At 41.8% G+C, this 27,743-nt stretch overlaps 1 protein-coding gene across 1 annotated transcript in view; it reads left to right on the forward strand.

Annotated features, from left to right (window-relative positions):
• Nucleotides 1-7,258: 7,258 nt before the first annotated feature.
• RASSF1 (Ras association domain family member 1) overlaps nt 7,259-27,743 on the forward strand; it is a 159,694-nt gene continuing 139,209 nt past the window's right edge. The window contains exon 1 of the mRNA XM_053721064.1: nt 7,259-8,389. Within this exon, the coding sequence (XP_053577039.1) occupies nt 8,071-8,389 (319 nt within the window). The 5' untranslated portion in view covers nt 7,259-8,070. The remainder of the gene's footprint in view (nt 8,390-27,743) is intronic.

Below are 27,743 nucleotides of genomic sequence, written 5' to 3' on the forward strand. Positions count from 1 at the left end.
CTTAAAAGGGCTTTTTGTGGGGCATTGCCCCAAAGTAATCAGCTTTTTTACCTGTAAAAAAAAATACAATACCCCCCCAACATTAAAACTCACCACCCACATACCCCTACTCTAAAACCCACCCAATCCCCCCTTAAAAAAACACTAACCCCCTGAAGATCACCCTACCTTGAGCCGTCTTCACCCAGCCGGGCCGAACTCTTCATCCAATCCGGCAAGAAGAGGTCCTTTAGAGGGTCCGAAGTCTTTATCCTATCCGGGCAGAAGAGGACATCCAGACCGGAAGAAATCTTCATACAAGCGGCATCTTCTTTCTTCATCCTTCCGCAGCGGCACCATCTTGAAGACCTCCAACGCGGAACATTCTCCTTGACCGACGACGAATGACGGTTCCTTTAAATTACGTCATCCAAGATGGCGTCCCTCGAATTCCGATTGGCTGATAGGATTCTATCAGCCAATCGGAATTAAGGTAGGAAAAATCAGATTGGCTGATCCAATCAGCCAATCGGATTGACCTCGCATTCTTTTTTTTTTTTTTTTTATTTCTTTTTTTTAATTCCTTTTTATTGAGGTTAAATATAAAAGTCAACAAAAAAAAAGAAAAAGATTATAACAATCAAATTGTCAAAAAACAAATCTGTTACATCACAGTTATAACAAGACAATTATAGATAAACCTCCTGTTTTCTATTTTCTAATACATAGAGATGGAAAATTTTAAACCTCTCGTTATCAATGTACAAATGAAGTAACGAAAAAGGAGACACAAAGATTATTACAACAATGTGCAGAAAACTGGCTATTATTAGCTGATCATTCTGAGCTTAAATCCTGGACATTTCATTATCAAATAGCTAACATGGCATAATGTGCTTTCGTGTTTCTACCCTGTGTCTCTAAAATCATAGACCATAATCTTTTTTCATTAATGTACTTTCCTAAATTTTCCTTCTCAGAACACAGCAACAAATATAATAACATAGAACAAAACAAAACAAAACTAAAAAAAAAAAAAAAAAAAAAAAAAAAAAGAAAAAAAAGGGAAAAAGGAAGGGTCAATAAGCCGGGGTATTTCTCTCCCAATCCCTATCTCTACCACCGCCTCACCCCCATCCCGCCCCCCCACAGCGCCACCAACTAGGATTCTCTCATAGTACCATTAATCCAAATATGTGGAAAAATATCCAATAACGTTAATTCCGCGAAGGTCTGTGAAGAAAGGAACAGCCTTTCCGAACAGCCAATAGAATGCAAGGTCAATCTGATTGGCTGATTGGATCAGCCAATCGGATTTTTCCTACCTAGGTTTTGGTGTTAATAAATTTATTATAGTAGCGGCGACATTGGGTTCGGAAGATTAGGGGTTAATAATTGTAGGTAGGTGTCGGCAACGTTGGGGGGGAAGATTAGGGGTTAATAAAAATGTAACTAGTGTTTGCGAGGCGGGAGTGCGGCGGTTTAGGGATTAATACATTTATTATAGTGGCGGCGATGTCCGGTCGGCAGATTAGGGGTTAATAAGTGTAGTTAGGTGGTGACGACGTTGGGGCGGCAGATTAGGGGTTAATAAATATAATGTAGGTGTTGGCGATGTTAGGGGCAGCAGATTAGGGGTTCATAGGTACAATGTAGGTGGCGGCGGTGTCGGGAGTGGCAGATTAGGGGTTAATAATATAATGCAGGTGGCGAGGATGTCGGGGGCGGCAGATTAGGGGTTTATAAGTGTAATATTAGTGGTGTTTAGACTCGGGGTTCATGTTAGAGTGTTAGGTGTAGACTTAGAAAGTATTTCCCCATAGGAAACAATGGGGCTGCGTTAGGAGCTGAACGCTGCTTTTTTGCAGGTGTTAGGTTTTTTTCAGCCAGCTCAGCCCCATTGTTTCCTATGGGGAAATCGTGCACAAGCACGTTTTAGCCAGCTTACCGCTACCGTAAGCAACGCTGGTATTACAGTGAGAAGTGGAGCTAAATTTGCTCAACGCTCACTTTTCTGAGGCTAACGCAGCCATTCAGAAAACTTGTAATACCAGCGTTGTTTAAAGTGAACGCTGGAAAAAAAAGGCTCGTTAGCAACACAAAACTTGTAATCTAGCCGTTTATTTCTTCAAACAGACTCCTAGATCATATTCCTTGGTCGTCTGGAAACTTAGGTGTGGCTGTAAATCGCTTCAAAACGGACTCTCACTCTATTTCGTTCATATATAATCTCTTAATCTCACATGAGGCAAAAGCTAAAATGATAAGCCTATTTCAACAATGGACTATAGATAACCCCAAACTAAATATTGATCATTTTAGTGAAAGCTTCCTAAAGGTAACCAAAGCTACAAAAGGAATCTCTTTCAGAGAATCACATATTAGAATATTAAACAGATCATATATTACTCCTAAAAAGATGGATAAATGGTACCCATTAGGTAATAATGTTTGTCCTAGATGCAGCAGACCAGCTTCAGACCTTTTACATGCCTTTTTTATGCCCCAAAATACAGAATCTCTGGTCACAAGTAACTTTCTGGTTAAAAAGGTTTCTTCCTATCAAAATTAAGCTGGCCGCTTATTCAGTGTTCTTCTTAGTGACTTCACGCAACCCTCAAAATTCACAGCTAATCAATCTTGCGATTATAGTGGTAAAACGAATGATTCTAAGATTATAGAAAGATCGTAAGACCCCAACAATTGTGGCCTTTACTAAGAATATGTTATATCAAATGGCAGTAGTTCAACAAGACCCATTAATTCATACAGATAACAAACTAAAACTTTTTCTCAAAAAATGGGAGAAAGTTATACAATTCCTCCCCATAGATACACAGAGGCAGATTTTAAAACCCTTTCGCTCCTCTACTCTCTTCCTCCAACTGTTAGAGTTGGACTGTTTTCCGCAACATTGGCGGTAAAATTTGATCTTACCCCGGGAGAGGTCCCCCTCTTTTTTTCCTTTTTTCTTTCTCTTCTGTTTTGCCTTGCCGTGTCTTGTTTTTGTTGTGTTTGTTTCATTTTTTAGGTTAAGAATACCAAAAGTATAAGGATGGAACACAGGGAGGTTTTCAGTACTTTAAGCAATGTTTAAAGAAAGCATTAAGACAATTGACTCTCTGACTATGTTATATGTTTTTTTCTTTTAACATGTATGGAATCCGCAAAACACCCTGCGAGGTGAAATGTAAGCCCAAATGAGAGGCCATTTTTTTCTTTGAATTAGCCAAAAACCCGACGAGGTGAAATGTAAGCCCTAATGAGAGGCTGTTTATTTTTTAAATCGGCAAACACCCTGCAAGGTGAAATGTAAGCCCAGTTGAGTGGTTGTTTACTTATACTTTTGAAACATACATAAAGAATTAAAAAAATTTAAAAAATAAAAGCCCATGTAAACTTATGCTCTGGGGATGTTCACACATTATGCAGATGTGCAGAGACTGAGAATGATCCTGTGAGCTCACAGACTGAGGGTGTTGAGTTTATAGATTGGGCGGATGTTAATTTCATGTGAGCTCTTTTATTGGGGGGGGGTAATGCTATTGTTTACTTCAGTCAAATTAACGATTAGGGAATGTTCAAGCAAGATTAAGACCAGGGGATACTTGCTTCATGTGAGGTCACACATCAGGTAATGTTCACTTCCTGTGAGCTCACTGACTTTAGGGCTCTTTACTTTATGTGAGCTTACCTATTGTGGGAATGTCTCTGCATGTGAACAGGTTGGGGATAATACATGTGAACAGGTTTGGTATAATCTGTCAGTGTATGTGAGTAAGTAAGGAATAGTCAGTATGTAAACAGGTTAGGGATAGCTAGTGCATGTGAACAGGTTAGGGATAGTCAGTGAATGCGAGCAAGTTAGAGATAGTCAGTGTATGTGATCAGGTTAGGGATAGTCAGTGAATGTGAGCAGGTTAGAGATAGTCAGTGTATGTGAACAGGTTAGGGATAGTCAGTGAATGTGAGCAGGTTAGAGATAGTCAGTGAATGTGAGCAGGTTAGGGATAGTCAGTGAATGTGAGCAGGTTAGGGATAGTCAGTGCATGTGAGCAGGTTAGAGATAGTGCAGGTGATAAGGTTAGGGATAGTCAGTGTATGTGAACAGGTTAGAGATAGTCAGTGTATGTGAGCAGGTTAGGGATAGTCAGTGTATGTGAACAGGTTAGGGATAGTCAGTCTATGTGATAAGTTTAGGATAGTCAGTGAATGTGAGCAGGTTAGAGATAGTCAGTGTATGTGAACAGGTTAGGATTAGTCAGTGTATGTGAACAGGTTAGGATTAGTCAGTGAATGTGAGCATGTTAGGGATAGTCAGTGAATGTGAGCAGGTTAGGGATAGTTAGTGCATGTGAGCAGGTTAGAGATAGTCGGTGTATGTGAGCAGGTTAGGGATAGTCAGTGTATGTGAGAAGGTTAGGGATAGTCAGTGTATGTGAACAGGTTAGGGATAGTCAGTGTATGTGAACAGGGTAGAGATAGCCAGTGTACGTGAGCAGGGTAGGGATAGTCAGTGTATGTGAACAGGTTAGCGATAGTCAGTGTATGTGATAAGGTTAGGGATAGTCAGTGTATGTGAGCAGGTTAGGGATAGTCAGTGTATGTGAGCAGGTTAGGGATAGTCAGTGTATGTGAGCAGGTTAGGGATAGTCAGTGAATGCGAGCAGGTTAGGGATAGTTAGTGTATGTGAGCAGGTTAGAGATAGTGGGGCCCATTTATCAAGCTCTGGATGGAGCTTGAGGGCCCATGTTTCTGGCGAGCCTGCAGGCTCGCCAGAAACACCAGTTATGGAGCAGCGGTCTAAAGACCGCTGCTCCATAACCCTGTCCGTCTGCTCTGAGCAGGCGGAAAGACATCGCCACAAATCAACCCGATCGAGTACGATCGGGTTGATTGACAACCCCTGCTGGCTGGTGCAATGGTGAATACGGAGAGCGTATTGCTCTCCGCATTCAGCGAGGTCTGTCGGACCTGATCCGCACTGTCGGATCAGGTCCGACAGACCATTGTTAAATAGGCCTCAGTCAGTGTATGTGAGCAGGTTAGGGATAGTCAGTGTATGTGAGCAGGTTAGGGAGAGTGTATGTGAAGAGGTTCGGGATAGTCAGTATATGTGAGTATGTTAGGGAAAGTCAGTGTATGTGAACAGGTTAGGGATAGTCAGTGTATGTGAACAGGTTAGGGATAGCCACTGTATGTGAACAGGTAATGGATAGTCAGTGCATGTGAACAGGTTAGGGATAGTCCGCGTATGTGAACAGGTTAGGGATGGTCAGTGCATGTGAGCAGGTTAGGGATAGTCAGTGTATGTAAACAGGTTAGGGATAGTCAGTGTATGTGATTAGGTTAGGGATAGTCAGTACATGTGAACAGGCTAGGGATAGTCAGCGTATGTGATAAGGTTATGGATAGTCAGTGTATGTAAACAGGTTAGGGATAGTCAGTGTATGTGATTAGGTTAGGGATAGTCAGTACATGTGAACAGGCTAGGGATAGTCAGCGTATGTGATAAGGTTATGGATAGTCAGTGTATGTGAACAGGTTAGGGATAGTCAGTGCATGTGAACAGGTTAGGGATAGTCAGTGTATGTGAACAGGTTAGGGATGGTCAGAGCATGTGAGCAGGTTAGGGAAAGTCAGTGTATATGAGCATGTTAGGGATAGTCAGTGTATGTTAACAGGTTAGGGATAGTCAGTGAATGTGATTAGGTTAGGGATAGTCAGTGTATTTGAACAGGTTAGGGATAGTCAGTGCATGTGAACACGTTAGGGATAGTCAGTGTATGTGATAAGGTTAGGGATAGTCAGTGTATGTGAACAGGTTAGGGATAGTCAGTGCATGAGAACAGGTTAGGGATAGTCAGTGCATGTGAACAGGTTAGGGAGTCAGTGCATGTGAGCAGGTTAGGGATAGTCAGTGTATGTGAACAGGTTAGGGATGGTCAGTGATGTGAGCAGCTTAGGGATAATCAGTGCATATGAGCAGGTTAGGGATAATCAGTGTATGTGAGAAGGTTAGGGATAGTCACTGTATGTGAAGAGATTAGGGATAGTCAGTGTATGTGGACAGGTTAGGGATAGTCAGTGCATGTGAGCAGGATAGGGATAGTCAGTGTATGTGAAGAGATTAGGGATAGTCAGTGCATGTGAGCAGATTAGGGATAGTCATTATATCTCAGCAGGTTAGGGATAGTCAATGTATGTGAAGAGATTAGGGATATTCAGTGTATGTGAGCAGGTTAGGGATAGTCAGTGCATGTGAGCATGTTAGGGATAGTCAGTGTATGTGAGCAGGTTAGGGATAGTCAGTGTATGTGAAGAGATTAGGGATAGTCAGTGTATGTGAGCAGGTTAGGGATAGTTAGTGCATGTGAGCAGGTTAGGGATACTCAGTGCATGTGAGCAGGTTAGGGATAGTCAGTGCATGTGAGCAGGTTAGGGATAGTCAGTGTATGTGAAGAGATTAGGCATAGTCAGTGTATGTGAGCAGGTTAGGGATAGTCAGTGTATGTGAGCAGGTTAGGGATAGTCAGTGCATATGAGCAGGTTAGGGATAGACAGTGCATGTGAGCAGGTTAGGGATAGTTGTATCTCAGCAGGTTAGGGATAGTCAGTGTATGTGAAGAGATTAGGGATAGTCAGTGTATGTGAAGAGATTAGGGATAGTCAGTGTATGTGAAGAGATTAGGGATAGTCAGTGTATGTGAAGAGATTAGGGATAGTCAGTGTATGTGAGCAGTTTAGGGATAGTCAGTGCATGTGAGCATGTTAGGGATAGACAGTGCATGTGAGCAGGTTAGGGATAGTCGTATCTCAGCAGGTTAGGGAAAGTCAGTGTATCTGAAGAGATTAGGGATAGTCAGTGTATGTGAAGAGATTAGGGATAGTCAGTGTATGTGAAGAGATTAGGGATAGTCAGTGTATGCGAGCTTACTTGCTTGGGAAATGCTTCTCTTGTGAGCATGTATACTGTAAATATCTTTTTGACCACAGAACATAGACTTAGTGAATGTTTTCCATGTGATGTCACAGATCATGGTATGTTCTCTGAATCACAAGATACTGCAGCTTTGGGGGATTTTCATTTGAGCAGAAAAAGCCAAGCAGTAATGTTAAAGTGACGACCTCCGCTCCCCTCATTTGTGCATAACTTTGTGGGAACTTACTGAGTTATTTTTCTTCTCCCTCCTTTACTATCCAGTTTCAAACAGTACTGCAGAGCTCCTTCTCTGCCCCCTCCTCTCTGTCACTGCCCGCCCAGCCCTCAGTCTCTCTATTTCCTCTCTTCTCCAGTCTCAGATCACGTTGGTAATTTTCAACATTTATTCACCCTAGTTGTAAATTTTCTGCTTTTTGTTTTCTATAGGTTTTCTTTACCATTTGGTATATTATTCCTCTATACTTATTAACTTTCCTGGATATTTGACCTTGGATGATATTTTGTTCCTTGATTCACCTCTTGCAGTGGGTAAATTGTCTTTGTCCTAAATTAAGAGGATATGTTCCCTGCTGCATTATCCATTAAGAAGGCATTTGGTTCCAGTTAAACTTGTTGCTGGGTAATAAAGAGACCACCAATACTCAGTGCCCAGAGCTATATGAATATTGAACTAAAGGACAAGAGACTTGTGTCCCTACTCTAAATTCCTGCAATAACTTTGTGCCAGAAGTGGGATTCTCTCACTGCAAGATATTTTGAACCACAACTCACACAAAAGAGGAACACAAAAGGATCCCACAGCTACGTATCAGGAATATTTGCATAGATATATAAAAAAGATTTGATTTTTTTTTGCAATGTCAACATGCTCAAAAACTGAGTGATGAGAAACAAAGTGATAGAAAAAAAAGCAACAGCAAAAGAAAAAAAAAAAAAGATATAAGAGAGGAAGGAAGCCAAAAAATTGAGACAGAGGGAGGAGACAAGACAGTGTGTAGTCAAGAAGAGATATGAGAAAGAAGGAAGAATGCTTTAAATAATATAGAGGAGAAAGACAAAGAGATATGAAAGAGATAAAACTGAACGAGAGGAATTCAGAAGACGAATACAGTTGACCTGGCTTGACCCTCCCTGGAATTTAGTGGGGATGTTGGCAGATGGGGCATCATATGAAATGATTGAGTTGCAGAGATTGGAGCCTCGTGATAGACTAGATTTGACACAGAGCTCTAGAAGTCACCGTTTGGAGCGTACCAATGCCGTAAGGATCCCCCCAGGGAGGGTCGCCCCCATACTTCAGCGCAGCATAAGACGGAGAGTACTGGGTGTAACGAATGAACCCTCACCACCTGGGAGAGTTGGAGAGGGGCACTATTTCCAACCTACATCCCACACACAGTACACCTGGTGTGACCTCTGCGGAGACTTTATATGGGGTATCTACAGAAAGAGTCTTCGTTGCATGTGTGAGTATTTTTGGGGGGCATTGAGGAGGAATAGATTATAAAGTGACATAAAACCTATTTAAAACACATGTATCAAAACCATTCATGTTGTGTGTGTAATATATAAATACTTATTTTGCTGACCACATGTTCTGAAATGATGCACCTGAATTTGGCAGACAAGAGCAATGCATGATGGGGATGTATGCTAATCAATAATGTTGAGTCCCTATTTGCTCATGTGCATCTCCCCGGCGTCACTAGCACTCATTGTGCATGTGCAGCGGCCAAAAACATGTATATGGTATATGGTAATCCTGCCATAAGTCCCTGATATGTCTTAATTGCAAGAGTAGAGGCCCATATCCATTGAAAGTATAGGTTACTCTAGAGCGATTTTGGCAGTGCTGACCCTCCTCTGGTTAATGTGATTTACCATAGACTTTGACAATATCAAGTTGTGCGCTAATGTTAGCATTGTCCAGTGATACCACCAATTTTAATCTAGCCCAGAATGTAGTAAATTTATGTTAAAGAAACATGAAACCCCAAAATTGTATTCTATGATTCAAATAGAGCATACAATTATTAACAACTTTCTAATTTACTTCTATTATCTAATTTGCTTCATTCTCTTAGTATACTTTGTTGAAAAGCATACCTAAGTAGACAGGAGCTGAGAGCTAGCTGCTGATTGGCGGCTGCACATATATATCTCTTATCACTGGCTTACCAAAATGGTTTTAGGGAATATATAAGACAAATATGAGATAAAATTGTTAGGAGTTCAGAAAGCAAGCAGATTTGATGGTGCCTAGGGCAGCACAAAAACTAAATACAGGTAGCCCTCAGTTTACGCCGGGGTTAGGTTCCAGAAGGAATGGTTGTAAATCGAAACCATTGTAAATTGAAACCCAGTTTATAATGTAAGTCAATGGGAAATGAGGGAGATAGGTTCCAGGTCCCTCTCAAAATTGCCATAAGTAACACCTAATACATTATTTTTAAAGCTTTGAAATTAAGACTTTAAATGCTAAACAGCATTATAAACCTAATAAAATAATCACACAACACAGACTTCACTTGCATTTTTCTGCAAACAGTTCTTTCTATGCATTCCAATCTGGACTGATTTATAGACAGGAAGATCTTGTTCCTTTGAAATCTGCTCGATAGCTCAGGTGTGGTTAAACTTATTAATTTCAGCTTGCTTGGCTTTGCTGCAACACAAGCGGACAGCTCCACCTACTGGCTATTTTAATAAATGCACTGCTTCTCAATGCTTTTCAATAGCAGTCACATGACTGGAAAAAAAGGTTGTTATTCTGAAAACGGTGTAAATTGAACCGTTGTAAAACGAGGGCCACCTGTATACAAAATTGAATGTATTTAAGAGAGTCATTAAAGAAAAGAGGTGGAAATGGCTCCTTACATGCTGAGAAATAGATACCTTGGGGTAGATTTACCAAACAGCAGACTGCAAATCATCCCGATCCGATGGTGCAATGGTGCCCCCTGGCCGCGAATGTACAGGGGGCGCCATTGCACAAGCATTTCCCCAGAATACGCTGTAGGAATTTAACGATGCCGGGCGGACATGATTCTCTGCAGGGAATCATGTCCGCCCCGCCATTTGATAAATCGGCCCCAATGACTTCACACCCTCCTGCAATGCCATGCATTAACTGGCACAGAGGGAAAACACACATTTACCTGAATTTTGCATACGCATGTATAAGGGTTAGGGATTGGGTTCAGAGTTAAAGGGACACCAAGAGAATGAAAAAAAAATTAATAATGGGAGTAAATTAGAAAGTTGCTTAAAATTGCATGCTCTATCTGAATCACAAAAGAAAAAAATTTGGGTTCAGTGTCCATTTAAAGTTAGTGTTAGGGTATGGGGTTAGGTATTGAGGTTAGTGTTAGGGAATTGGTTAGGTATAGGGGATAAGGCTAGTGTTAGGGAGTGGGTTAGGTATAGGGGTTATGGCTAATGTTAGGGAATTGGGTTAGATATTGGGGCTAGTGTTAGGGAATGGGTTAGGTATTGGGGATAAGGCTAGTGTTATTGAATTAGGTTAGATATTGGGGTTAGTAATAGGGAATGGGTTAGGTATAGGGGATAAGGCTAGTGTTAGGGAAAAGGGTTAGATATTGGGGCTAGTGTTAGGGAATGGGGTTAGGTATTGAGGTAGGTGTTAGGGAAAGGGTTATGTATAGGGGTTAAAACTAGGCGCTAGTGTTAGGGAATGGGTTAGGTATAGGGGATAATGCTAGTTTTAGGGAATGAAGTTAGATATTGGGGCTAGTGTTAGGGAATGGATTAGGTATAGGGGATAAGGCTAGTGTTAGGAAATGAGGTTAGATATTGGGGCTAGAGTTAGGAATGGGTTTGGTATGGGGATAAGGCTAGTGTTAGGGAATGGGCATAGATATTGAGGTTAGTGTTAAGGAATGGTTTAGGTATAGGGGTTAAGGCTAGTGTTAGGGAATGGGGTTAGCTATTGGGGTTAAGGTTAGGGCTAATGTAAGGGGATGGCATTAGGTATTGGGGTCAAAATTAGGGCTAGTGTTAGGGAATGGGGTTAGGTATTGGGGTTAAGGTTAGGGCTTGTGTTAGGGAATGGGATAGGGTTAGTGCTAGTGTTAGGGAAAGGGATTAAGATTTATGGTTAGTGTTAGGGAATGGGTTAGGTATTGGGGTTAAGGTTAGGGCTAGTGTTAGGGAATGGGCTCAAGGTTAGGACTAGTGTTAGGGAATGGGATTAGATACCGGAATTAGTGTAAGGGCTAGGATAAAGAACAGGGTTAGGCTTTAGGATTAGGGCTAGTGTTAGGGACTAGGTAAAAAGGGTAGAGTTAGACATTGGGTTTAGGGTTAGGATCAGGTATAAGGTCAGGGTTAATGTTATTGATCAGGTATAAGGTTAGAGCTAATGTTATTGATCAGGCATAAGGTTAGGGCTAATGTTGTTGATCAGGCCTAAGGTTAGGGCTAATGTTGTTGATCAGCCATATGGTTAGGGATAATGTAATTGATCAGGTTTAAGGTTAGGGCTAATGTTATTGATCAGGCATAAGATAAGGGCTAATGTTATTGATCAGGCATACGGTTAGGGCTAATGTTATTGATCAGGTATAGGGTTAGGGGTTATGTTATTGATCAGATATAGGGTTAGGGACTATGTTATTGATCAGGCATAAGGTAAGGGCTAATGTTATTGATCAGGCATACGGTTAGGGCTAATGTTATTGATCAGGTATAGGGTTAGGGATTATGTTATTGATCAGGCACAAGGTAAGGGCTAATGTTATTGATCAGGTATAAGGTTAGGGCTAATGTTAATGATCAGGCATAAGGTTAGAACTAATGTTATTGATGAGGTATAGGGTCAGGGATAATGTTATTGATCAGGCATAAGGTTAGAGATAATGTTATTGATCAGGCATAGGGTTAGGGCTAATGTTATTGATTAGGTATAAGGTTAGGGCTAATGTTATTGATCAGGCATAAGGTTAGGGCTAATGTTATTGATCAGGTATAAGGTTAGGGCTAATGTTATTGATCAGGCATAAGGTTAGGGCTAATGTTATTAATCAGGCATAAGGTTAGGGCTCATGCTATTGATTAGGCATAAGGTCAGGGCTAATGCTATTAATCAGGCATATGGAAGGGCTAACGTTATTGATTAGACATAAGGTCAGGGCTAATGTTATTGATCAGCATAGGGTTAGGGCTAATGTTATTGATCAGGCATAAGGTTAGGGCTAATGTCATTGATCAGGTATAAGGTTAGGGATAATGTTATTGATTTGGTATAAGGTTATAGCTAATTTTATTGATCAGGCTTAGGGCTAATGTTGATCAGGTATAAGGTTAGGGATAATGTTATTGATCAGGTATAAGGTTAGGGCTAATGCTATTAATCAGGCATATGGAAGGGCTAACGTTATTGATTAGACATAAGGTCAGGGCTAATGTTATTGATCAGCATAGGGTTAGGGCTAATGTTATTGATCAGGCATAAGGTTAGGGCTAATGTCATTGATCAGGTATAAGGTTAGGGATAATGTTATTGATTAGGTATAAGGTTATAGCTAATTTTATTGATCAGGCTTAGGGCTAATGTTGATCAGGCATATGGTTAGGGATAATGTTATTGATCAGGTATAAGGTTATGGCTAATATTATTGATTAGGCATAAGGTTAGGGCTAATGTTATTGATCAGGTATAGGGTTATGGATGTTATTGATCAGGTACAAGGTTAGGTATAATGTTATTTATTAGGCATAAGGTTAGGGCTAATATTATTGATCAGGTATATGGTTAGGGATAATGTTATTGATCAGGTATAAGGTTAGGGATAATGTTATTAATCTGGCATAAGGTTTGGGCAGCTACTCTTAGGAATTGTGTTATAGATTGGGGTTAGACGTATTAGGGATTGGAGGTCTGAGTTGGGGTTATTGCTAGAGTTAGTGACTGAGGTTATGGTCAGCTCTAGGAATTAGGCCAAATATTTATGTTTGGAGATAAGGTCTGGGTTAGTGCTAGGGTTTTATGATTAGGGCCAAGGGTAGGGATTAGTATTAAAATTATGGACTGGATAGGGTTAGGCATTGAGGTGGGATAAGGGCTAGAGTAAGGGATGGTGGTTATTATTAGGGTTAGCGATTGAGTTTAGGGTTAGGCAAGGGTTAATAGACAATCCTGTAATAGGTGGTGTCACATTTTTGCTGTATATAACCAGTCATGTAGCATTTTTTACCTGCAGAATTACTGAACACGTTTTGTAATTCTGTCTGACCACAGATAGACATATACACATGTATTCAAAGCACATACTGGAGGATACATAACTAACACAGGTGCAGTGAAGAGAAGTAAACTGTCCTTTAACTATTTCAAATATGTATACAACATAGCAGCAAATAAAATTAAACTTGAAAAAAAAAACGATTAAATTAAAATAGTCATGATTTCTGTTTATTTAAAGGGACAGTCTACTTGATTTTTTCTATTGTTTTAAAAAAAGGAAATTTATGCTTACCTGGTAAATTTATTTCTTTTACGATATGAGGAGTCCACAGATTTCATCCTTACTTATGGGATATCACCTCCTGGTCAGCAGGAGGAGTCAAAGAGCACCACAGCAGAGCTGTAAATATAGACCCTCCCTTCCCTCCCACTCCAGTCATTTGACCTAAGTTAGGAAGAGAAAGGAAAAGCTAAGGTGCAGAGGTGACTGAAATTTAACCAAAATAAAGACCTGTCTTAGAAAATGACAGGGTGGGCCGTGGACTCGTCATATCGTAAAAGAAATAAATTTATCAGGTAAGCATAAATTTCCTTTTCTTTTACAAGATATGACGAGTCCACAGATTTCATCCTTACTTATGGGATACAATACCAAAGCTATAGGGCACGGATGAAAGGGAGGGACAAGACAGGAACCTAAATGGAAGGCACCACTGCTTGAAGAACCTTTCTCCCAAAAACAGCCTCGGACGAGGCAAAAGTATCAAATTTGAAAAATTTGGAAAAAGTGTGAAGAGACGACCAAGTTGCAGTCTTGCAAATCTGTTTAACAGATCCATCATTTTTAAATGCCCATGAGGAAGCCACAGCCCTAGTAGAATGAGCCGTAATTATTTCAGGAGGCTGCTGTCCAGCAGTCTCATATGCAAAACGGATGATATTCTTCAGCCAAAAAAAAGAGAGGTAGCCGTAGCTTTCTGACCCCTACATTTTCCAGAAAAAACAACAAATAATGAAGATGATTGACGAAAATCTTTAGTCGCCTGCAAGTAAAACTTCAGGGCACGGACCACGTCCAAGTTATGTAACAGACGCTCCATCTTAGAAGAAGGATTAGGACACAAGGAAGGAACAACAATTTCCTGATTAATATTCTTAGTAGAAACAACCTTAGGAAGGATACCAGGTTTGGTACGTAACACCACCTTATCAGAATGGAAAATAAGATAAGGAGAATCACATTGTAAAGCTGAAAGCTCAGAAACTCTGCGAGCAGAAGAAATAGCAACCAAAAATAAAACTTTCCAAGATAACAACTTAATATCTATGGAATGCATAGGTTCAAATGGAACCCCTTGAAGAACATAAAGAACTAAATTCAAACTCCAAGGAGGAGCAATTGGTCTAAACACAGGCCTGATTCTAGTCAGAGCCTGACAAAAAGATTGAACATCTGGAACATCTGCCAGACGTTTGTGTAGCAAAATAGACAACGCAGAAATCTGTCGCTTTAAGGAACTTGCTGACAACCCTTTCTCCAATCCTTCTTGGAGAAAAGATAAAATCCTGGGAATCCTAACCCTACTCCATGAGTAGCCCTTGGATTCGCACCAATAAAGATATTTACGCCATATCTTATGGTAAATCTTCCTTGTAACAGGCTTACGTGCCTGAATCAAGGTATCAATGACCGAATCAGAGAACCCTCGCTTAGATAAAATAAAGCGTTCAATCTCCAAGCAGTCAGCTGCAGAGAAACTAGATTTGGATGATGGAAGGGTCCCTGAATGAGAGGGTCCTGCCTCAATGGAAGCTTCCACAGTGGCAGAGAGGACATGTCCACCAGATCGGCATACCAAGTACTGCGAAGCCACGCAGGAGTGATGAGAATCACTGAAGCCCTCTCCTGTTTGATCCGAGCAATCACCCGGGAAAGGAGAGCAAACGGTGGAAACACATAAGCTAGGTTGAATGACCAAGACACTGCCAAGGCATCTATCATTTCGTTCTGAGGATCCCTGGACCTGGATCCGTATCTCGGGAGCTTGTCATTCTGACGAGATGCCATAAGATCCAGCTCCGGTCTGCCCCATCTGAGAATCAGGGTGGCAAAGACCTCTGGATGGAGTTCCCATTCCCCCGGATGAAACGTCTGTGACGGATACCCCGACTGGGTAGCTCCGCCAAACGGGTCCTGCTTCCTCCCTGCCGACTGCAGCTATATAGCTGGCTAGTGACCACAGTCTGTAGCCACCCCTGATGCCCGACAGCACCAGTAATCAGTACTGCCAGAGGGTCCTTCCTTTGCCTGGAACAGTCTGCTATGTAGCCCAGGAAAGTGATTTTAGCTGGAGCTCACCCAAATAACTAGACAGACGAGCATTTAGGTGAAAAATAGAACGGATTTTATTGTACAACATACACTCCTTTTATACACACAGCTCATCTTGATAAAACAGGGAGACAATGCCACAGTTTTCCCACCATTCCCGCCCCTCCAGACTGACCGGCGCCTCCATAGCAACCATAGTCTCACAGAATCCCAGGACACAGTGGTGACGGTTTTGGGGTGATCCCCGGGAGCGGCGGCACTTCCAGGGTGTCATTTAAAAGCTCTCAGTCCCCAGATGCTGCTGTCCAAAAAGCGGCATGATTCATTATTGGGGACCGGAGATACAGCCCGTTGAGTTATTGGGTAGGGGTGTCCAAAACCCCCGGTTCCCAAAGCAGCTTCCCTCCGGTAATTCTCCCACCTCTTGTCCTCCCTAGGGGCTACTAATCCCCAAAAGAGAGGAGCTCTGGGGCACATGGTTGCTGGAGCGACCAGGGGTAAAGTTAGCGGGTGTTCTGCTGGCCTGTGGCCGACCGGGAGTTCCAGGAGCCTGGACAGCTTGAGAGGGGTTAGGCGGGTGTCTGTTGTGAGGCGGCCGACCGGGAGTTCCAGGAGCCCAGCCAGCCTAGGAGTGTTTTCCAGGTCATAGACTAGACCAACAACAGGCGTGAGGTTGTAGGGGGGTGGGGGGTAGCCTTAGCCGTCTGGTATCCGTGACAATGTCTGTCTGCTCAAAAAATCCGCTTCCCAGTTGTTCACTCCTGGGATGTAGATTGCTGACAGATAACAAGAGTGAGCCTCCGCTCACCGAATTATCTTGGATACTTCTGTCATCACTAAGGAACTCCTTGTTCCTCCCTGATGATTGATGTAAGCCACAGTCGTGATGTTGTCCGACTGAAACCGGATGAATTTGGTCGAAGCCAACTGAGGCCAAGCCTGAAGCGCATTGAATATTGCTCTCAATTCCAGAATATTGATTGGAAGTAGAGACTCCGACCGAGTCCACACACCCTGAGCCTTTCAGGAATTCCAGACTGCACTCCAACCTAGTGGTCTGGTGTCCGTTGTCACTATCACCCATGAGGGTCTGCGGAAGCACGTCCCTTGGGACAGATGATCCGGCGACAACCACCAAAGAAGAGAGTCTCTTGTCTCCTGATCCAGATCTATCTGAGGAGACAAATTTGCATAATCTCCATTCCACTGCCTGAGCATGCTCAGTTGTAGAGGTCTGAGATGAAAACAAGCAAACGGAATGATGTCCATAGCCGCCACCATCAATCCAATTACCTCCATGCACTGAGCCACTGATGGCCGAGGATTTGACTGAAGGGTTCATCATGTACTCAGAATCTTTAACTTTCTGACTTCCGTCAAAAAGATTTTCATGGATACAGAGTCTATTAGAGTTCCCAGGAAAGGAACCCTTGTCTGTGGAATTAATGAACTCTTTTCTAGATTCACCTTCCACCCGTGAGTCCTTAGAAAGGATAGAACAATGTCGGTATGAGACTTTGTCAGCTGATAAGACGACGCCTGGATCAGAATATCGTCCAGATAAGGTGCTACTGCAATGCCCCACGGTCTGAGAACCGCCAGCAGAGAACCTAGAACCTTTGTGAAGATCCTGGGTGCCGTGGCCAATCCAAAAGGAAGGGCCACAAACTGAAAATGTTTGTCCAGAAAGGCAAACCTCAGGAACTGGTGATGATCTCTGTGGATAGGAATATGAAGATATGCATCCTTTAAGTCCACGGTAGTCATATATTGACCCTACTGGATCAATTGAAGAATTGTCTGAATAGTCTCCATCTTGAAGGATGGGACTCTGACAAACTTGTTTAGACTCATGAGATCTAAAATGGGTCGGAACGTTCCCTCTTTTTTGAGAACCACAAAAAGATTTGAGTAAAACCCCTGTCCCTGTTCTTGTATTGGAACGGGACAAATTACTCCCATAGTGGAGAGGTCTTTTAGGGAGGAGCTATATATACAGCTCTGCTGGGTGCTCTTTGCCTCCTCCTGCTGACCAGGAGGCGATATCCCATAAGTATGGATGAAATCTGTGGACTCGTCATATCTTGTAAAACAAATAGATACCCATTCCTCAGTTTTTCATAACCAACACGGTTATATTAATATACTTTTTACCTTTGTGATTTTCTATCGGCTAGATTTAGAGTTTTGTCGGTAACGACCCGCGTAGCTAACGCTGGCTTTTTTTCCCCCGCACCTTTTAAATACCGCTGGTATTGAGAGTTCACAGAAGGGCTGCGTTAGGCTCCAAAAAGGGAGCGTACAGGCATATTTACCGCCACTGCAACTCTCAATACCAGCGGTGCTTACGGACGCGGCCAGCTTCAAAAACGTGCTCGTGCACGATTCCCCCATAGGAAACAATGGGGCCGTTTGAGCTGGAAAAAAACCTAACACCTGCAAAAAAGCAGCATTAAGCTCCTAACGCAGCCCCATTATTTCCTATGGGGAAACAGTTCCTAAGTCTGCACCTAACACCCTAACATGTACCCCGAGTCTAAACACCCCTAACCTTACACTTATTAACCCCTAATCTGCCGCCCCCGCTATCTCTGACCCCTGCATATTTTTTTTAACCCCTAATCTGCCGCTCCGTACACCGCCGCCACCTACGTTATCCCTATGTACCCCTAATCTGCTGCCCCTAACACCGCCGACCCTATATTATATTTATTAACCCCTAATCTGCCGCCCCCAATGTCGCCTCCACCTACCTACAATTATTAACCCCTGATCTGCCGACCGGACCTCACTGCTACTATAATAAAGTTATTAACCCCTAATCCGCCTCACTCCCGCCTCAATAACCCTATAAAAAATATTATTAACCCCTAATCTGCCCTCCCTAACATCACTGACACCTAACTTCAAGTATTAACCCCTAATTTGCCGACCGGACCTCACCGCTACTCTAATAAATGTATTAACCCCTAAAGCTAAGTCTAACCGTAACACCCCCCTAAGTTAAATATAATTTTTATCTAACGAAATAAATTAACTCTTATTAAATAAATTATTCCTATTTAAAACTAAATACTTACCTGTAAAATAAACCCTAATATAGCTACAATATAACGAATAATTATATTGTAGCTATTTTAGGATTTATATTTATTTTACAGGCAACTTTGTATTTATTTTAACCAGGTACAATAGCTATTAAATAGTTAAGAACTATTTAATAGCTACCTAGTTAAAATAATTACAAAATTACCTGTAAAATAAATCCTAACCTAAGTTACAATTAAACCTAACACTACACTATCAATAAATTAATTAAATAAAATACCTACAATTATCTACAATTAAACCTAACACTACACTATCAATAAATTAATTACATACAATACCTACAAATAAATACAATTAAATAAACTAACTAAAGTACAAAAACTAAAAAAATCTTTACAAACATTATAAAAATATTACAACAATTTTAAGCTAATTACACCTATTCTAAGCCCCCTAATAAAATAACAAAGCCCCCCAAAATAAAAAAAAATGCCTTACCAGCCCTTAAAAGGGCCTTTTGCGGGGCATGCCCAAAAGAATTCTGCTCTTTTACCTGTAAAAAAAACATACAATACCCCCCCAACATTACAACCCACCACCCACATACCCCTAAACTAACCCAAACCCCCTTAAATAAACCTAACACTAAGCCCCTGAAGATCTTCCTACCTTATCTTCACCACGCCGGGTATCACTGATCGGTCCAGAAGAGCCTCCGAAGTCTTCATCCAAGCCCAAGCGGGGGCTGAAGTCTTGATCCATCATCGGGCTGAAGAAGTCCATCATCGGGCTGAAGTCTTGATCCAAGCGGCATCTTTAATTTTCTTTCTTCCGGATCCATCTTCATCCCGCCGACGCGGAACATCCATCCTGCCCGACAACTTCCCGACGAATGACGGTTCCTTTAAATGACGTCATCCAAGATGGCGTCCCTCGAATTCCGATTGGCTGATAGGATTCTATCAGCCAATCGGAATTAAGGTAGGAAAATTCTGATTGGCTGATGGAATCAGCCAATCAGATTCAAGTTCAATCCGATTGGCTGATCCAATCAGCCAATCAGATTGAGCTCGCATTCTATTGGCTGATCGGAACAGCCAATAGAATGCGAGCTCAATCTAATTGGCTGATTCCATCAGCCAATCAGAATTTTCCTACCTTAATTCCGATTGGCTGATAGAATCCTATCAGCCAATCGGAATTCGAGTGATGCCATCTTGGATGACGTCATTTAAAGGAACCGTCATTCATCGGGAAGTCATCGGGCAGGATGGATGTTCCGCGACGGTGGGATGAAGATGGATCCCGAAGAAAGAAGATTGAAGGTGCCGCTTGGATCAAGACTTCAGCCCGATGATGGACCTCTTCAGCCCGATGATGGATCAAGACTTCAGCCCCCGCTTGGGCTTGGATGAAGACTTCGGAGGCTCTTCTGGACCGATCGGTGATACCCGGCGTGGTGAAGATAAGGTAGGAAGATCTTCAGGGGCTTAGTGTTAGGTTTATTTAAGGGGGGTTTGGGTTAGATTAGGGGTATGTGGGTGGTGGGTTGTAATGTTGGGGGGGGGGTATAGTATGTTTTTTTTACAGGCAAAAGAGCAGAATTCTTTGGGGCATGCCCCGCAAAAGGCCCTTTTAAGGGCTGGTAAGGTAAAAGAGCTTTTCTATTTTTATTTTAGAATAGGATAGGGCATTTTTTTATTTTGGGGGGCTTTGTTATTTTATTAGGGGGCTTAGAGTAGGTGTAATTAGCTTAAAATTGTAATATTTTTATAATGTTTGTAAATATTTTTTTATTTTTTGTAACAGTTCTTTTTTTATTTTTTGTACTTTAGTTAGTTTATTTAATTGTATTTATTTGTAGGTATTGTATGTAATTAATTTATTGATAGTGTAGTGTTAGGTTTAATTGTAGATAATTGTAGGTATTTTATTTAATTAATTTATTGATAGTGTAGTGTTAGGTTTAATTGCAACTTAGGTTAGGATTTATTTTACAGGTAATTTTGTAATTATTTTAACTAGGTAGCTATTAAATAGTTATTAACTATTTAATAGCTATTGTACCTGGTTAAAATAAATACAAAGTTGCCTGTAAAATAAATATAAATCCTAAAATAGCTACAATATAATTATTCGTTATATTGTAGCTATATTAGGGTTTATTTTACAGGTAAGTATTTAGTTTTAAATAGGATTAATTTATTTAATAAGAGTTAATTTATTTTGTTAGATAAAAATTATATTTAACTTAGGGGGGTGTTAGTGTTAGACTTAGCTTTAGGGGTTAATAAATTTATTATAGTAGAGGTGAGGTCCGGTCGGCAGATTAGGGGTTAATACTTGGTTAGGTGTCGGCGATGTTAGGGAGGGCAGATTAGGGGTTAATAAAATTTATTATAGGGTTATTGAGGCAGATTAGGGGTTAATAACTTTATTATAGTAGCGGTGAGGTATAGTCGGCAGATTAGGGGTTAATAATTGTAGGTAGGTAGCGGCGACGTAGGTGGGGGCAGATTAGGGGGTAATAAATATTATGTAGGGGTCGGCGATGTTAGGGGCAGCAGATTAGGTGTACATAGGGATAATGTAGGTTGCGGCGGTGTGCGGTCGGCAGATTAGGGGTTCAAATTTTTTTTTTTTACCCCTCGGTTTAGGGGTACATAGGTAGTTTATGGGTGTTAGTGTACTTTAGAGCACAGTAGTTAAGAGCTTTATGAACCGGTGTTAGCCCAGAAAGCTCTTAACTCCTGGCTTTTTGCAGCGGCTGGAGTTTTGTCGTTAGATTTCTAACGCTCACTTCAGCCACGACTCTAAATACCGGTGTTAGAAAGATCCCATTGAAAAGATAGGATACGCAATTGACATAAGGGGATCTGCGGTATGGAAAAGTCGCGGCTGCAAAGTGAGCCTTAGACCCTTTCCTGACTGACTCTAAATACCAGCGGTAGCCCAAAACCAGCGTTAGGAGCCCCTAACGCTGGTTTTGACGGCTAACGCCAAACTCTAAATCTAGCCGTAAGTATCTAACACTCTGCAGACTGCCCCTGTATTTCAGTTCTTTTGACAGACTTGCATTTTAGCCAATCACAGTAGTGAGCACAATGTTATATATATGGCACACATGAACTAGTGCTGTCTAGCTGTGAAAAACTGTAAAAATGCACTTAGATAAGAGGCAGCATTCAAGGCCTTATAAATTAGCATATGAGGGACAGGGGGATAGGAAAGGGATAGGGGCAGAAGGATAGGAACAGAGGAATAGGGACAGAGGAATAGGGAGAGAGGGATAGGGACAGAGGAATAGGGACAGAGAGATAGGGACAGAGGAATAGGGATAGGGATAGGGACAGAGAGATAGGGACAGCTGGATAGGGACAGAGGAATAGGGATAGAGGGATAGGGACAGAGGGATTGGGACAGAGGAATAGGGACAGAGGGATAGGGACAGAGGAATAGGGATAGAGGGATAGGGACAGAGGAATAGGGACAGAGGAATAGGGATAGAGGGATAGGGACAGAGGGATAGGGACAGAGGGATAGGGACAGAGGAATAGGGATAGAGGGATAGGGACAGAGGAATAGGGACAGAGAGATAGGGACAGAGGAATAGGGACAGAGGAATAGGGACAGAGGGATAGGGACAGAGGGATAGGGACAGAGAGATAGGAACAGGGACAAAGGGATAGAGGAATAGGGATAGAGGGATAGGGACAGAGGGAGATGTAAAGGGACAGAGGGACAAAGGGACAAAGGGATAGGGATAGAGGGATAGGGACAGAGGAATAGGGATAGGGACAGGGATAGATGGACCTCACTTTAAAAAATAGACTGACCTCTGGGCATGCTTATCGCCTAGTGTAATAGTAAAAGTAAATTGGAAAGCTGTTTAAAATTGCATGTCTTATCTGAATCAAAAAAGTTTCTATCTATCTATCTCTCTCTCTCTGTCTGTCCATCCGTCTGTCTATCTATCTGTCTATCAAAAGAGACACAAAGAAAAAGTGTACCACGTGCTCAGCCATTTAAAGGGCCATTATACACTCATTTTTTCTTTGCATAAATGTTTTGTAGATGATCTATTTATAAAGCACATAAAGTTTTTTTTTTTTTTTAAATGTATAGTTTTGCTTATTTTTAAATAACATTGCTCTGATTTTCAGACTCCTAACCAAGCCCCAAAGTTTTATGTGAATACTGTCAGCTACCTTCTCAAGCTTCCTCCTGTTTGTGTAAAGGGTCTTTTCATATGCAAAAGAAGGGGGAGGGGGAGGGGGGAGTGTCTTATATAAGTTAGTTAAACTGAAAGCTTCCAAGTACGTTTTTAAACCATTTTATACTGGATTTTTCTATCAGTATCTGTGCATCTTATTCTTTATAGTAGTGTCTATTACATGCAGCTATATGAAAATGAGTGTATACTGTCCCTTTAAGGAACAGGATATATGTTTGTGTGTTAAAAAAGTTAAAGGGACATACTACTCATATGCTAAATCACTTGAAACTGATGCAGTATAACTGTAAAAAGCTAACAGGAAAATATCACCTGAGCATCTCTATGTAAAAAAGGAAGATATTTTACCTCACAATTTCCTCAGCTCAGCAGAGTAAGTTCTGTGTAAAAAGTTATACTCAGCTGCTGCCCAGCTGCAGGTAAAACAAAATAAAAAAATGAAGAAATGAACAGCAGCCAATCAGCATCAGCAGTGCTGAGGTCATGAACTCTTTTACTGTGACTTAAACGGACAGTCTAGGCCACAATAAACTTTCATGATTCAGATGGAGAATGTCATTTTAAACAATTTTCCAATTTACTTTTATCACCAATTTTGCTTTGTTCTCTTGGTATTCTTAGTTGAAAGCTTAACCTAGGAGGTTCATATGCTAATTTCTTAGACCTTGATGCCCACCTCTTTTTAGATTGTATTTCAACAGTTTTTCACCACTAGAGGGTGTTAGTTCACGTATTTCATATAGATAACACTGTGCTCGTGCACGTGAAGTTATCTGGGAGCAGGCACTGATTGGCTAGACTGCAAGTCTGTCAAAAGAACTGAAAAAAGGGGCAGTTTGCAGAGGCTTAGATACAAGATAATCACAGAGGTTAAAAGTATATTATTATAACTATGTTGGTTATGCAAAACTGGGGAATGGGTAATAAAGGGATTATCTATCTTTTAAAACAATAAAAATTCTGGTGTAGACTGTCCCTTTAACTCTCATGAGATTTCATTGTAAACTTCCTCAAGCTGAATAGGGAAAACAGAATTTATGTTTACCTGATAAATTTCTTTCTCCTACGGGGTATCCGGTCCACGGCTTCATCCTTACTTGTGGGATATTCTCATTCCCTACAGGAAATGGCAAAGAGAGCACACAGCAAAGCTGTCCATATAGCCCCCCCTCTAGCTCCGCCCCCCAGTCATTCGACCGATGGTTAGGAGAAAAAGGAGAACCATAGGGTGCAGTGGTGACTGTAGTGTTCAAAAAATATAAACCTGACTAAATGCCAGGGCGGGCCGTGGACTGGATACACCGTAGGAGAAAGAAATTTATCAGGTAAACATAAATTCTGTTTTCTCCTACATTGGTGTATCCGGTCCACGGCTTCATCCTTACTTGTGGGAACCAATGCCAAAGCTTTAGGACACGGATGAAGGGAGGGAACAAGTCAGGTAACCTAAACGGAAGGCACCACTGCTTGTAAAACCTTTCTCCCAAAAATAGCCTCCGAAGAAGCATAAGTATCGAATTTGTAAAATTTGGCAAATGTATGCAGAGAAGACCATGTCGCTGCCTTACAGATCTGTTCAACAGAAGCCTCATTCTTGAAAGCCCATGTGGAAGCCACAGCTCTAGTAGAGTGAGCTGTAATTCGTTCAGGAGGCTGCCGTCCAGCAGTCTCATAAGCCAATTAAATGATGCTTTTTAGCCAGAAGGAAAGAGAGGTAGCAGTAGCTTTCTGACCTCTCCTTTTACCAGAATAGACGACAAACAAGGATGATGTCTGTCTGAAATCCTTTGTTGCTTCTAGATAGAATTTTAATGCACGAACCACATCTAGATTGTGTAACAAACGTTCCTTTTTAGAAACTGGATTAGGACACAGAGAAGGAACAACTATTTCCTGGTTAATATTTCTATTAGAAACCACTTTTGGAAGAAAACCAGGCTTGGTACGTAAAACTACCTTATCTGTATGAAACACTAGATAGGGTGAATTACACTGCAAAGCAGACAATTCAGAAACTCTTCTAGCAGAAGAAATAGCAACCAAAAACAAAACTTTCCAAGATAGTAACTTAATATCTATGGAATGTAAAGGTTCAAACGGAACCCCTTGAAGAACTGAAAGAACTAAATTTAGACTCCAAGGAGGAGTCACAGGTCTGTAGAAAGGCTTGATTCTGACTAACGCCTGTTTGAACGCCTGAACATCTGGCATGGCTGCCAGACATTTGTGCAACAAGACAGACAGAGCAGATATCTGTCCTTTTAGAGAACTAGCTGACAGACCTTTCTCCAATCCCTCTTGGAGAAAGGAAAGTATCCTTGGAATCCTAATTTTACTCCATGAGTAACCCTTGGATTCGCACCAACAGAGATATTTCTGCCATATCTTATGGTAAATTCTCCTGGTTACAGGCTTTCTAGCCTGAACCAGAGTATCTATAACTGATTCCGAAAACCCAAGCTTAGATAGAATCAAGCGTTCAATCTCCAAGCAGTCAGTTGCATAGAAACTAGGTTTGGATGTTCGAATGGACCTTGCACTAGAAGGTCCTGTCTCAAAGGTAGCTTCCATGGTGGAGCCGATGACATATTCACCAGGTCTGCATACCAAGTCCTGCGTGGCCACGAGGAGCTATTAGAATTACCGAAGCCTTCTCCTGTTTGATCCTGGCTACTAGCCCGGGGAGGAGAGGAAACGGTGGAAAGACATAAGCTAGATTGAACGACCAAGGCGCCACTAAGGCATCTACCAATGTCGCCTTGGGATCCCTGGATCTGGACCCGTAGCGTGGAACCTTGGAGTTCTGCCGAGACGCCATCAGATCCAGATCTGGAATGCCCCATAGCTGAGTTAACTGGGCAAAAACCTCCGGGTGAAGTTCCCACTCCCCCGGATGGAAAGTCTGACGACTCAGATAATCCGCTTCCCAGTTGTCTACACCTGGGATGTGAATTGCTGATAGGTGGCAAGAGTGATCCTCTGCCCAATTGATGATCCTGGATACCTCCCTCATCGCCATTGAACTCCTTGTTCCCCCTTGATGATTGATGTACGCTACAGTCGTCATGTTGTCCGACTGAAATCTTATGAATTTGGCCTTCGCTAGTTGAGGCCATGCCAGGAGCGCATTGAATATCGCTCTCAGTTCTAAAATGTTTATCGGGAGAAGAGATTCTTCCCGAGACCATAGACCCTGAGCTTTCAGGGAGTCCCAGACCGCGCCCCAGCCTAAGAGGCTGGCGTCGGTCGTGACAATGATCCATTCTAGTCTGCGGAAACTCATTCCCTGAGACAGGTGATCCTGAGACAACCACCAGAGGAGCGATTCTCTGGTTTTCTGGTCCATTTGTATCTGGGGAGACAAATCTGCATAATCCCCATTCCACTGTTTGAGCATGCACAGTTGCAGTGGTCTTAAATGAATTCGGGCAAATGGAACCACGTCCATTGTCGCAACCATTAGTCCTATTACCTCCATGCACTGAACTATGGAGGGCTGAGGGATGGTTTGAAGAACTCGACAAGTGTTTAAAAGTTTTAACTTCCTGACCTCTGTCAGAAAGATCTTCATTTCTACCGAGTCTATTATCGTTCCCAGGAAGGGAACCCTTGTGGATGGAGACAGGGAACTCTTTTCTACGTTCACCTTCCAACCGTGAGACCTTAGAAAGGCTAGAACAATATCCGTATGAGCCTTCACTTTGTGGAAGGACGACGCCTGAATTAAGATGTCGTCTAGGTAAGGTGCTACCACAATGCCCCTTGGCCTTAGCACCGCTAGAAGGGACCCTAACACCTTTGTGAAAATTCTTGGGGCAGTGGACAGTCCGAAGGGAAGAGCCACAAACTGATAATGCTTGTCCAGGAAGGCGAACCTTAGGAACTGATGGTAACCTTCGTGGATTGGAATATGTAGGTATGCATCCTTTAGGTCCACGGTAGTCATGTATTGACCCTCCTGGATCATAGGTAGAATTGTTCAAATTGTTTCCATTTTGAACAATGGAACTCTGAGGAATCTGTGAAGGGGCCTTTCTGACAAGATTAGGTGTCTAAACAACTGCCAGGCGTAATATAATTCCCCAAAAGTCTGAAAAACCCTTAAAATGTCACATAAACATGTTAAAAAGAAATCGACTTAGCCCACAATAGTGTCAACCAGCATAGAGCCCTAGTTATAAGCCTTAATTCTGTCATTGAGTCTAAGAAAATGGCTTACCTATCCCAGAAGGGATAACTGACAGTCTTCTAGCATTACTTGGTCTTGTTAGAAAAATGACTGATCATACCTTAAGCAGATAAGCCTGAAAACTGTTCCCCCAACTGAAGTTCTCTGGTTATGCTACTTGTTCAGAGCGGCAAAGAGAATGACTGGGGGGCGGAGCTAGAGGGGGGGCTATATGGACAGCTTTGCTGTGTGCTCTCTTTGCCATTTCCTGTAATGAATGAGAATATCCCACAAGTAAGGATGAAGCCGTGGACCGGATACACCAATGTAGGAGAAATAAGATGAGTGCATGTAAGCTCGCTCCTTCCGCAGTCCCGGGACAGACATACTGATTTGTTGCTTAGAAGTCCTTTACAATGGGATGTGGCTACTGAGAAACTTTTGAGGTAAAATATTTTTCATCTTTACATAGAGATGTTCAGGTTATATTTTCTAGTCTGCTTTTTACAGCTATGCTGCATCACTTTCATGTGTTTAAACATTTGGATATTATGGCCCTTTAAGCTAGAGGAGAAATGTAGGATAATAATCAAAATAGATCACTGTAACATCATGCATTCCCAGAGTGCACATAATTGGATGACATATAAAAAGCACTGAAAAGCCACATTTTGGCCCCTGAGACATAGGTTGGACAAACCTGATCTACATTTACAGGTTAAGGGAACCCCCTTTTATGTCACACCTCCAGGAACAGAGGCAGCCAGACCTACCCTCCAAAAACATTGCTACTGAGAGGATAGTTAAAACAATGGAAAACATCTACAATT

The sequence above is a fragment of the Bombina bombina genome, chromosome 7 (genome assembly GCF_027579735.1).
Source record: "Bombina bombina isolate aBomBom1 chromosome 7, aBomBom1.pri, whole genome shotgun sequence".
Classification (NCBI taxonomy): domain Eukaryota; kingdom Metazoa; phylum Chordata; class Amphibia; order Anura; family Bombinatoridae; genus Bombina; species Bombina bombina.